The sequence below is a fragment of the Austrofundulus limnaeus genome, unplaced genomic scaffold (genome assembly GCF_001266775.1).
Source record: "Austrofundulus limnaeus strain Quisiro unplaced genomic scaffold, Austrofundulus_limnaeus-1.0 Scaffold5, whole genome shotgun sequence".
Taxonomy (NCBI): domain Eukaryota; kingdom Metazoa; phylum Chordata; class Actinopteri; order Cyprinodontiformes; family Rivulidae; genus Austrofundulus; species Austrofundulus limnaeus.
The window spans coordinates 1,172,088-1,185,142 of record NW_013952407.1 but is presented as its reverse complement, the minus strand read 5'-3'; the positions used below and the strand labels follow the sequence as shown (position 1 = coordinate 1,185,142).

At 37.6% G+C, this 13,055-nt stretch overlaps 2 protein-coding genes across 3 annotated transcripts in view; both read right to left on the bottom strand.

The window, feature by feature from the left end:
* ext2 (exostosin glycosyltransferase 2) overlaps positions 1–8,216 on the bottom strand; it is an 18,459-nt gene extending 10,243 nt beyond the window's left edge. Inside the window, exons 1-8 of the mRNA XM_014026468.1 lie at positions 8,052–8,216; positions 7,384–7,726; positions 7,068–7,291; positions 6,843–6,932; positions 5,621–5,737; positions 5,299–5,494; positions 4,901–5,040; positions 4,726–4,819 (exon numbers count right to left, since the gene is read on the bottom strand). Of these exons, the coding sequence (XP_013881922.1) occupies positions 4,726–4,819; positions 4,901–5,040; positions 5,299–5,494; positions 5,621–5,737; positions 6,843–6,932; positions 7,068–7,291; positions 7,384–7,698 (1,176 nt within the window). The 5' untranslated portion in view covers positions 7,699–7,726; positions 8,052–8,216. The remainder of the gene's footprint in view (positions 1–4,725; positions 4,820–4,900; positions 5,041–5,298; positions 5,495–5,620; positions 5,738–6,842; positions 6,933–7,067; positions 7,292–7,383; positions 7,727–8,051) is intronic.
* A 2,176-nt stretch (positions 8,217–10,392) lies between these two features.
* dagla (diacylglycerol lipase, alpha) overlaps positions 10,393–13,055 on the bottom strand; it is a 34,489-nt gene continuing 31,826 nt past the window's right edge. For both annotated transcript variants that reach the window (XM_014026416.1, XM_014026423.1), the window contains one exon: positions 10,393–13,007. In XM_014026416.1, coding sequence (XP_013881870.1) covers positions 11,930–13,007 — 1,078 coding nt within the window. In that variant the 3' untranslated portion in view covers positions 10,393–11,929. The remainder of the gene's footprint in view (positions 13,008–13,055) is intronic.

Sequence of the window (13,055 nt, the reverse complement as noted above, 5' to 3'; positions counted from 1 at the left end):
CAGGGATACCATGGTCCTTCAACCAGGTACTGGTAGCTTTTGTTTTTGTTTTGTTTTTATTGGTCTTCAGTAATATTCTAATTTTCTGATATGCTGAATTTGAGATTTTCATTTGTTGTCATTTGTAATCATCAAAATTAAACGAAATAAACATTTGAAATATGAGTTTGTATGTAATGTATGAATATAATATACAAGTTTCACTTTTTAAATGGAATTACTGAAATAAATCTACTTTTTCATGATATTCTAATTTTATGACCAGCACCTGTAATGTGATTAATGCCACCAGGCAGACTGACTGGAGATTTACCCGGTCAGTCCGCTCTGTGCTCATCTTCGCTTCAAATAGAACATTAATTATTCTTTATTTATCATAATTCTGGTTTTACTTGATCTATCAACAATTTAAAAATTGCTGTATAGCCAGAAGTCTGTACTTTTGACACATTTTGGAACAGTTTTTTTACTGAGAGAAAATCTTTCTCACCAGAGTGATTTAATTTGGTCATTTAAAAGGGAATGCAGGCGTTCAGAGACTCTAGGAGATTAATCGTAATATTAATCGTTATCGGCTAAATACCACAATTAATCGTGATTAATTTTTTTGCCAATATCGCCCAACCCTAGTGTCCAGTTGCAAACATTGACATTGTTTAAAATGCCTGGCTGCCAAATGCGAACTGGGAGGTGATCAATCAATCAAATGACAATGAGTTTGTTACAGATGGTGACTTTTAAAACAAACTTCCAAACAAAAATTGCTAAAATTTAATATAAATCAAAACCTCCTCAAAAACCTAAAAAAAATAAACAACAACAACAGCAACACATATTGAATAATCTTGTCAGTTATGAAGACCTTCCCAATACCAGATTTCTTTAGCATATGGATTACATTTAGTAATCTTTGTACAATTATAAAACAAAAACATATTTTTTCTTACATTTTATAATAAAAAATATAAACAAGTAACATGGGATTTTAATCTAACAGTATTTGATTATTCTATTTGTGGCATGTATTTGCTTTATAAACTTAAATGTTTTAATTTAGGGGTGCACCAAAACATCGTTTTAAATCAGAATCATGATTCTCATTCACAAAGATTCAGAATCGATTTAAAATGTTCCAAAATCAATCCTCCATTGTGTAACCACGTGGGACGTCCAGACGTCACATGGAGCTGGTTCTGGAATGTAAGCATGTGCAGAAAGCACCAAAACAAAGAGGAAACTACAAAACTGGAGGTAAGAGAGATTCAACTGACCCTGTCTTTATTAAATGCAAAGATTTGGGCTCATTTTGATTTTTACTGAATGAGTCTGAGTTTGACATGAGCTTCACTGAGTGCAAAATTTGCAAAAAGAAGACGAAGCACTTTAGGAACAGGACAAATGGGCTCACGTTGAGTTTTGAATGAAAAAAATCTGAATCGAATCGAAAGATAGTAAAAGATTCCCACCCCTATTTTTATTTTTACTTATTTCATGTTATTAAATATAGCTACTACAATAAATAACAATTTTGTACATTCCAAACTGTAAAATCCAGATATTCTCCATGGACCAAACCTCTGAAGGGTATTTTGCAGCCCTCTCCAGCTTTTTATCCTTCAACAGCTCTTCTGAAGCCTCACTAAATCTCTTTAGTCTGTCTCTGTTTTACTTCAGGACATCTCTGGTTGAATAACAGACTTTTTGACGAATGAACTTTTAACCCCTGTCTTAACTTTATCAGGTAGGATGCTGCACTCCTCATTTAGAATCCACTACATATTTTGGTTTTCGCCATGAATGTTAGAACGTAAAAAGCCACCTATGCACTAAATTTGTATATTTCTGACTGTATAATCAGGCTCTGCCTGTAAAAAAATCCTAAGATCAGATCAGAAGTGAGAGGATCTTAAAAGCATTGTCATGTACCACCAGACACCAATCACTGATCCAACTCCAAATACCTCAACTTATTGGAACAAAGCAAAGGAAACTCTCAGTTGGTTTCAGAGAAAGAAAKTAAAGCTGCTGGAATGGCCCAGCCAATCACCTGACCTGAATCCAACAGAAAATCTATGGAAAGAACTAAAGATCAGAGTTCATAGAAGAGGTCCACGAAACCTTCAAGATTTGAAGACTGTTTGTGTGGAAGAATGGGCCAAAATCACACCTGAGCAATGCATGCCACTAGTTTCTCCATACAGGAGGCGTCTTGAAGCTGTCATTGACAACAAAGGCTTTTGTACAAAGTATTAGATAAATTTCAGTAAGTGTGTTCAATACTTTTTCCCTGTGCCATTCCACATTATTACAAATAACTTCATTTCTGGACATTTATGGTTTGATTTTTTTGTATATATGGATCACTTGGGTTGTTACCGACATCTGGTGAAAATTTCATGTCATTAGCACCTCTAGTAATATATTTACTGAGAAAAATGGTGACGTGTTCAATTCTTATTTTACCCGCTGTACATACAGCTTTGGGAAAGAAGACAAATAAATATACTGAGAAGAAACATCTAAATTATATTTGTATCTTTTCCTCCTAATGGAATATACACATTTAGTATTGGCTAATGAGACTGACCAAACATGTAACCAAAATCTAAAATCACCACAGGAACAAACAGTCAGAGTTACACAATACCACAAAAAATACCACTTATTTTTACGGTTGAGTTGAAGAGAATCTAAGAAGACTTCCTAATTTCAGGGGCCCATAAATCAACCAGCGATGAAAGTTTCTTTTCTGACTAGGAGGAGGCAGAAAGAAAACTGTGCTGGCCCCAGGGCTCACACCATCATGCTCCACCCTCTCCCAGAACCAACAGGAATTTTTATGAGCAGAGAAGAACAGATATCATCGCGAGACAAAAGAGAGAACCATCACCTCATAATCCAAAAAGCAACATTTAGAATATTGTTTAAAATACATTTTTCTCCAGTCAGAACATAAAAATAAATAAAAGATTTACGTATACCAGTGCAAACAATTCAATTAACCAAAGCTGAATTCATAAAGAAATCATAAAATGTGAATAAAACTTACAGCAGAAGAAACAATACAAGTCAAAACATAAGTTTTTTTACAATAAATCATAAAAATGCTTAAAAATCTTCCAAACTACTTTAAATCTAAAGAATTTCAGCAGCTCAGAATGTTAAAATAAAACATAAAACCAAAGGGATGAGGAAAAATTTTGTAAGCAACTGTCTGCAACTATTTTTTTAAACCAAGAGTGAATACCTGCCAATTAGACTTTTATTATTGACTCTTAAAAACAAGAAATGTTAACAAGACCTTAAACAAACAGAGATCTAATCAAAAATAACTTGATAATTATTTATGGAAGAATAAATCAGAACTCATTGGAACAAAGATCAAATTTAAAAAAATAAAGGCTGCTTAGCCCTCTGCTGGCAAACTAACAAAATGCATCKGTTTGTCTGCATCAAAAAACAAAAAATGTTTAAATGTTTGTTTCGTCATATTAGAAGTGCACCATCACAAATAAATGTAGGTCTGAATGGTTAATCCTAAGCCATATGTGCTTTTTGTTTTGTATATAATATAACTGCATTAAATTGGCCTCTGGGAAATCTGATATGTTGACATGTTTGACATTTCAAATAGGAACTTAAGCACTGAGAGTTAAACAAAATGTATCACACAAGTAAATACATGATCACTTGAAAATACAGCAGACATGATAGAAAATTTGATTTATAATAAATAAGTTGTCTAAAAGTGTCTGTGGATTTCTAATTTGTTATAAACAGAAAATAGCTAAGAAATTTCTGATCACTTCATGCAAAAAAACAAAAACGTATGAAAAATCAAGACAAACAGGATGTAAAAACTTGGCTTTTAGAATTTTAACTTTTTATCTCAGCTCAGTGTTCAAAAGATTAGAAAGACTGCTTAATGTGTTTTCTCAATTGTTTTAAAATAAACCAATTACAGCAACCAATTTATACATTTTTAAATATGGTAATCAAAATATCAATGTACTCTTGTTTTTAGCATCTGTTATGATGCTGATAAACTGTTCCAACAAGTTCATTAACACACCATCAAAGAAGCATAACAGCCAAAAAATATCAGGTTTAGCTTTTGCTATCACAACAGGCATTTGCTGTCTCCTGAAAAAAAAAAAAAACTGTAAACTTTAGAACAAGCCAAGAATTTGAGCCTCACTGCTATTATCCAAGCCAATCTCTGAGTCTTCAGCCTAAAATGCCTGTTTGGCCTGCATAATTGGTAAATGGACAAGAGTTGATATAAGAGAATGAGGAGCAGCTGAACTACTCTGATGTCTGCTTTCACTTCTGTTTATTGTGGCTCAACACAGATTTCAAATGGAAGGAGAGTGAGCCATCTTCCCTGTATTTCACACAAGCTTAAGTAAACATAGCTGAATCTTCTTTGAGCCTTTTAAAACACAGACTGAGCAGGAGGAAATTCTAAGTAACAAAAAGTGAGGCACAAATTTAAATTCTTGTCTTTTGCACTTCACACAAAATTAGTTTTGGCTTCCTGAAGCGTAACCGATAGGGTGGTTTGACAAGACAGCCACACACCATGACATGACATGACATGACATGACTTCTAAAGCCTCCAAATCTAGTGACTGTACCTTGAACGATGAATTCAAGGTCAATTCTAAATAATAAACTTTTTTATAAGTTGGCTGATATGTTTTCTCYTCTGTTAAACTGTGTTACCTGTCTCTGCATTTCTTCAACTTGTCTGTGAGGAATGCTCTTCAAGATGGTGTACATCTCAGATAATTTCTCCTCCGGAATGACCACCGAAGCCCTGAGRGGGACGAAACATATTACATTTATCAAAATGAAGAGTTTGAATATGTTTCCTCATTGCTTTAAAATTTAGACGGACCTTTTCCAGTCGAGTACTTCCGAGAACGGCAGAATGTAGGAGTCAGCCAGGATGACGGGGACACAACCAGCCTGCAGAACATCACTGAGGGCAGCCTGACCCAAACGAGCCCCTCGCAAAACAACACAGAAAGACGACTCCTGTGGAGATGTTTTATAATAAATATCTCTAGCTTTAGTTTCCAGATGTACAACACATTTACTCCAACCAAACCAAATGAAATTTAAGCAAAAGTTAGCTAAAAGATATTTCAGCCCTGTGTTTTACGCATCTTTAATAATGTATATGGTTCATCAGGCGTACTGATGAAATAACACTACTAAAAAACATTTAGAGAAGTGAAACAGTAATTGTACAAGCTAATATATTTTTTATTTTAATGTATTTGTAATTCTCACCTGCAGGATCTGGGGGTAGTCGTACACCTGTCCTTTGTAACAGCGCTTTCGGGCCAAGGCAGCACCCTGGGAGAGATTGCTACACTTGTCCAGTAGGAGCAGGGATTCACCATTTTCTTCCTTCAAACGCTCCAGCTCGGCGCGGTACTCTCGGTGAATGGCAGTTTGAGAGGACAAAATGAAGTAGCGCCGTGGCCTGAGCGAATGAAAAAAACACACACACACAAAAAAAAAAAAAAAATCAAACCGTGAATGTGGATAAACGATTTAGTCAGGATGTGAACCTGAAAACGGTGACAGTTGCAGAACAACATCTGATTACCCAGGCTGTCTTTCAGGCAGTACAACATCGGCAGAGAGGGGACTGTATACTGGGATGCCGACATCATAACCCTGTCTGTAGGTCCATGTGGAGAAACCGCCTCCAGCCAAAAGTGCTCTGAAACAAATTGCCAGGATTGTGAAAAGGCTTCCACACAACAAAAAAGAATCTTTAAAAGTTTATAAATCTTACTCAAAGTAAGAAATGACTGTGAAACATGATATCAAATCAACCAAGGTTTTGCAACTCTATCCTTTATTGTTGTTGTTATAGGTAACAAAACACTTGTTTTATTGTGCTGTACCTCCAAGCGATGAGAAGTGGAAACATTACCACAAACACCTGGTTCTCATGAAGCTTTATACCAAATGGAGTCCAGGTGGATAAACCTTAAACACATTTTAATGCTAAAGGAAGTGTTCACTATCTGGTGTGTGTATGTTCAGAAAGCAAACTTCCTCCATTCAAAACAATCACTCTTTCTTGCAGGACATATTTAAGTTGAACACAGGCAAATTTTACACCCATGCGTCTGAAAATAACGGCTCTTAAAAATATGTTCTATTTTTTAACATTTATTAGACTGTTGCTAAAGTAAAAACTTTTGTCTCTTTTTGTGAATTAACAGAAATGCTAGATCTTATTGAGCTTAAAAATACACAAATAAATAATATATGTATTACTTGTTTAACATATGCAAGAAGATTGTTTAAAAATCCTAAAACCAAGATTTTCTCCTCAGACAGATCAATGATTGTTGGGGAGATTTGATTGCTCTTACAACAGCGCTTCAAACTGCCATCATGTTTTTGTTTGTATTTATAACCAGCTTTGCTTCATTTGTGAGAGAGCAACACTAAAGTATGTTTTTGATTTAAAGCAAAAATACTGACATTTTTCACCCTGTAACTGCCTAAAAGTAACTATGATTCAGAAGCCAGATGTTCTTAATAAAAACTGGAAACAGCAAAATGGCTACAAGGATTAGAGAAACAGTAATAAACTCATCATCCTAAATTACTAGTACACTACTTTAATTAAGGTGTTTTTTAATTTTCATATTACAGCATAACCAATTCAGTTTTTCAACATGCAATGTAGCAAGACAGTGTGTCACTGAGGAGACGATAAAWGCATCAGAACACAGACAACTTTGAACTTCACAGTTTGTGACGAGAGTACTAAAATATGGCATCTTTTTAAGGATAGTTGTTGAAGTTACCGATCTCTTGGCACATCCAACGCAGTGTTGTAGTCAGGAGGGCCTCCAGGTAACATGTTGAAAAGTAAATGATTCATCCCCTTGTCCCATCTACAAAAATAAAAAAAAACATGTGTTGGGAAGTGGGAATTGTTAACAGATTTCTTATGAAATAAAACTATAAAAACCAGTGTTAATTTTTTTTTTGCTTAAAAAAATAAACTTGTATCTTCTATAATATTTTACCTGGGTAACATTGCCAGAGCTTGAGCAGTCTCTCTGATACGAAGGGAGTTTTGATTAAGGACGTCAATAGATGGGATAAAAAGACAAGCCCTGGTGACATCATCTGTGTAAAAGTCGCTGTCAGAGATTGCGCTGAGCAAGTCGTTGTATTCCCGTGACAATCCAGTGCTGCTGATGGGAACCCCTAGCTCATCCACAAASCGCTGAAGAGGATAGATGTAGACCTAAAGAGATAGTTAATTTGACAATAAATCAAAARTGTGCATCAAAACCCCTTAAGCTCAACATAATGAGAGATACTATGAACACTAAATACCTTAATTCTGTTCTTAGGATTGTAGCCACATCTATATACATCAAAACAGGTGTGCATCCGGCAACTTAGGTCACCCCTCTCAGGTATGGGACTGGATCCAGGCAGTCGGATTAGAGGTGCATCATGGACACTGCCCTTTTCAAGTGTCCATTCAGTCGTGGACTCAATGGAGTGAGGCCAAAACTGAAACATCCCAGTGGCGATCAGTCCAAGGAGCACAACGGAGAAGAGGGTGATGTAGTATATGCGGTGCTTGGTTTTCATACGCGGGATTAGAGCAGGGCCCCGGGAGCTGTACTTCCCTGAGGCATACATGACTGCCACTTCTCCGTCAGACCAGCCGCTGTGTAAAGACATAGCGATTTTCATTTCACAGATACTCTTGACGTGCYATTATGAACCATCCTGTAATTTGGTTTGATTGTTATGAAGGTACGTACATTCAAAGACGACTATAACAAATGATACGCGAATGGAAAACAACAACAAGACTACAATAAAAGAACAATAAATGAAGCTGCGGTAAAAGTAATAAAAAAAGTTAGTAGTTCACGTAAATTAGCTGTTGGCTAAACCAGCTGTGTAAACACACCCCAGGCTAGGTAAGCTGAATAATTACTTACTTTAAAAATAGGCAATTTGACGTTACAATAAACCACTTTACATACCAAAACGTTTAACGGACCAACGAGGTCAGTACTTCTTCATTGCCACAGCGAGTGAACAGAGTTCAATCATTAAAACAATGTCGATGTTAAGTTAGCTTCGAGCTAACGCCCTAGKGTTTCGGTGATTTACGGAAGTTGTTCTTCTTCGCTGCTGAAACCTGCGTTAACTCAACAGTGCTTCCCRCTAGTGGTAAAGAAGGGAAAATACCATTATTTACATCCGCCCCCAACATTCGAGCCTCTCATTTTTTGAGAAAGACATCAATTCATTCATTCATTTTATTTATCTAAAAACAGTAACATAATTATAAATACATAATTATAAATGGATAACACAATAAAGCTTATTTCCATTGTGGTCTGTCACTTACCTCACAATTTGTCAACTGTTTTCCATTATCAGTGTTTTGAGATGTAATGCTGGTTAGGCTTGAAATGCTCATTGGCATTGAGAAAGTGGCCTGCATTTATGATTAATCAAACCAAAGTTCTGTATACATCTTCTGAACAAGTAGATTACTATACTGATACAGTAATATTGCATGTAATATGTGCACTGAAGCAAGGAAATCATGTTGCTCCTAAAAAAAGTATTTTGTTAATTTTACAAATTAAATTTGATAGTTTTAAGTTATGTAGTACATACCAAGGCAAAATTATTGTATAGTCCATAAACGCAATCTAAAAACTGTAGTTTAAATTGAAAAGCTAATGAATAAAATAAACTAATAGGTAGAAAATACATGTAGAAAAGCTAATGGCTGAGATCACAGAAAACAAAGTAGAATATGATTAACGGCACATTAAGATATATTCTGTGAGACAGTATATGTCAGAAAGTGTTGTATGTGTCACCAGTATAAAGATCTGTATCTGAAAAATAATACATCTACTGAATTTTGTTTGACCATTTTTTTGAATTTATACATGCACTACAGAGAGTTGTCTTACCAGTGTCAATCATGCTCATGTGCACGATGCTGATGCGGGGAGCTGTGGGGACAGGACAGTAGAATAGCAGAGAGCAAGGGGGAGGGACCTTTAAAGTGTTTTTGCTCAAATTAAGTTCACGATTTTCTCAGAACTACCTTTTGAACTTATCTGCTTTAGAAATCTCTTTGGTGAATGTAGACTTGAGCTCTACACGTTATTGGGAACAAACATGTTCATTATTTGGAGTTACTTGGCTTTTTTTTTTGCAAGACATTTTACTGGACAGAAATTCTTATCTGTTCTGTACCTTTAAACACTCAACATTAAGCCTCTCCAGGCTTACTATACACTTATAGCATACTGCACCCTTGAACATAAAAAAGTCAACAACTCATCTTTTGCTCAAAATATATCTGCACTCAGCAGCTCAAAAACTGATGATGCATGCACACTTTACACCAACTAAAGCACAAACTTTTTCAGGCCAAATAACCTTTTTGGACAGGAGTTACTGCCTATTTGGCACAAAAAGTCATTTGACTCGTTTTTTTCTCTCATAGTTTGTAGTTTATTCCATTACAGGCAGGGCAGTGAGGGTAAGGGACTAAATACATTCTCATTGTGGGTTAGGAAAGGAAGGGATGCAAACCAGGTAAACATGGACAAGACATAGTTGAATTATACCTTTCATTATAGACCAATTTATAAATCTGCCAATAGTTTTATTAAATAACTTATTCTTTCCTACATATAAGTACTGTTATCTTTTAAGACAAGCCATTGCCTTATTTTAATATAGTTGTTCTCTACATCATCCTATTGAAATTTATCATTATTTTTTAAGATATCTGCATAAATAATTACACATAAAAAAACAGTGCTCTACACATGATGGTAAAAAAAAAGTATTTTCTTTTTGCAGAGTTCAGTCTGTGACCAGCTGCAAGCAAAGCTACAGCATGTAAGAAACAGCTGGTGGAGCATTAGTGTATCTATGAGAACTGGCAGCTTCATTTATGTAACGTCAGACTGCAAACTGGCTGGAAATGTTTGCTGCGACTAAATCTTATTCTAATTAGTCAGGCAGTGCAGAAAACCATGGTGACTCCAGGCGTGATGATGGCACGGCACCAAAAGGTCACTGCGAAGAAGCTGTAACTTTGCAGCAGGTCTCACCACTTTGGCAAAATTTGTGAAGAAAAATAAAAGTGCACTGTACCCATGCAATGGCACAATGTCAAATACCACTCAGACAGAAAAAAAGCTCAAATAGATAACTCCTTGTAATTGAGAAAGTCCAAAAAAAGCTCCCTGCACTGTTCTAAAAACCGATTTAAAAAACACACCGACATCAAACCAATCCATTGCCAAAATTAGGAGAATAACAATACCATCAAATATAGCAATAGAAGTGAATAAAAACATTTACTGTACTAAATAATGCAAAATGTGAGCAACCTGTTACARCCAGAGTGATATGGAAGATTGAGTTCCACGTGCCGCATTTAAAAATTGGCGCTCATGCCCATTCACACATTCAGTCCAACTTGAAATGTCTGAGATGAGCCAGATTAAAGGGAAGAAAATACCTTCATGTCCAAACTGACCAAGACCACCTTCGGAATAGAAACATCATCCTGGGACACCTTTAGAATAAACAATTGGGCAATTGCTCTCTCAGAATCTTGAGTTTATGATCTTTCTTTTTTTTTTAACCCTTTTGAGCATTTTCACTATGCTTTGCTGAAAACATTTGTTCTGTACCAGCCATGCTACTTTGTAATGCATAAAGGATGCAGATTCTGACCTGGGCATGTTGCTAAGATCTACGAGATAAATGTACATTATTTATGACACTATAAGCAACTTTTGTCTTTGTTCAAAACGTGCAGAAATTGTCTTATTGGATTGAAAGCCATGGCAGTGTTTTAATGTCAGGGGGATACTTCCATGTTGTTGCGGTGTAACAGTCGATATGGGAACTGACTGAAGAACTAGAAAGGAAACAATTAACCGAGCCTGTGTTTAAATAAAGCAATATTCATATATAGATACAAAATTACATCTCATAAATACATTTGGCAAGACAATCTGTTACTTTTTTTGGCAAAAGGGAGTAAACTGAGCAATATGATGTGTGCAAGAGTAACAAAATGTAAATCTGAGTGGCTTGGTGACAAATTATCTTTAAGAATAAATTAATTAAAAAAAGAAAAGTCTTCATGCATTATAAAGTGTAACCAAAGGACTCCAAAACATTCATAGGCATCTGTATAACTTTTTTCACAATCACTAAATGTTTAAGACACATATTCTCACTAACATGACACACTTACTCTCTCTCTCTCTCTCTCTCTCTCTCTCTCAAAGTCAGTTCATTGTAGACCTGAGGAACATTTCTTATTGTCTTCTTACTTCTGTTAATAAACAAACATGTCCATCTTCACATTCCTGGTGTAAAAAAAATTAAAATAAAAGCTGTACAAGTTTCCAGAGCTGCTGAAGATGCATGACGTTTGTACAGCATATCAGTCCAGACGATGTGCCTGTACTAACCTTTTCTACAGTGTTGGTTTCAGATTTCGGACTCTCTTCAATTTCGATGTCAATGGTGTTATGTAGACGTGTCTCTTTGTGTGGGTGAGACATTGATTTAGACTGGCATTGTGAAGCTACAGTTGTTTATATACACCCAAAAGCAGCACAGCCCCCTGGCATGCAGAGAGAGGTATCTTTTTCATCATTGCAATAGTGTAAAAATGTTAGTGTTCAAAGGGGACACCTGAAGAATGAAAATACGTTGTGTTGGTCCATCAAGTTCTGTTCATCGGACTTCTGATAAGTGACTGCATTCCGCTGCATGCACGTATTGTGATATGTTTTAAAATTTGGATTACTGCACCCCTCCACCTAAAGTACAAAGACACCAGGCCCCTCAGARCACACTACACCATCGAGGATAGTGTGTTCTCTTCAGGACAGTGACAAGTGGTTCGTAGAGAGTGTATGGCTGGCGGGGCGCCATCGCTTGGGGAAAGGTCGTTGAGCTCCTCAGAGGATGAAAGCGGGAAGGAGGGCGACAAGGATATGCCTGAAGAGGGGTCCGCAGACCCTGCAAAAGTGCGTGGAGGTTTAGGGACAAGGTTAGGCTCCAGCGTGGCTCTGACCAGAAGTTGCGTGTCGTCCAATTGCTGTCCATCTCCGAGACACTCACCCTGCCCAAAAGAGCCCCGACCTGACTCCGACTCCCCGTCAGACAGGTCGAGTGGTGGTGAGCTGCTGCCATCCAGTCTGAACAGAGAGTCTAAGTATTGGGCGAACTCTAGCACAGCCTGGCTGGGGTTCCCATTGGACAGCTGGGGGGGAAGAGTCGAAGTTGCCAGGGGGCTTTCCGCACATAACTGTGTTTCCTGACCCTCCTTTTCCCCATCTAGTAATTTTGAACCAATGAGTGGGCTGAGCGGAGCATTGGGAGTGCTCCCTGGGCTGTAGACACCAGGCATCTGTTCCCCATCATGAAGAATTGTTCGGGTGGCGTTAGACTGCGGTTTGAAAGGCTGTGAGGAGACACTCCGAGTCAGAAGGGCTGGGGAATGGTGTCCACTATAGCGAGGCGTGGCGGGAGACAGCCTCATGGAGTACTCTGGGGTGGATCTGGATTCGAGTGGGGTTAAGAAAGGTCCAACCTCACCCAGGTGCTCTGGCGTCGTCGGGCAGAGGCAGTCTGCAGCCAGTAATTCAGTGCGAGAGCTGAGAGATGGGTTTTCCTCGGGTATCGGAGCGTCCAGCGGGAACGGCAGACTACCCAACATCGGTGAACCCCTTAATGCAGCCGAGGAGCGTCGGGAGTCCAGGCTGTAGAGCGACTCTGCATCCGAGAGGCTCTCCATGACGGCCAGCGGCGCCTTTCTGTCTCTCAGCTCCACCGCCAGACGTTCCCGGGCTCCACGGAGCACTACAGGCACTGGGGGAGGAGGGCACTCAGAGAAACCGTCCAGAGATATTTCAGATTGGGCACATGAGCTAGAGGAGAGGAGAAGAGTGGGTTGGAGAGCAATGGTAGGAAAAAGG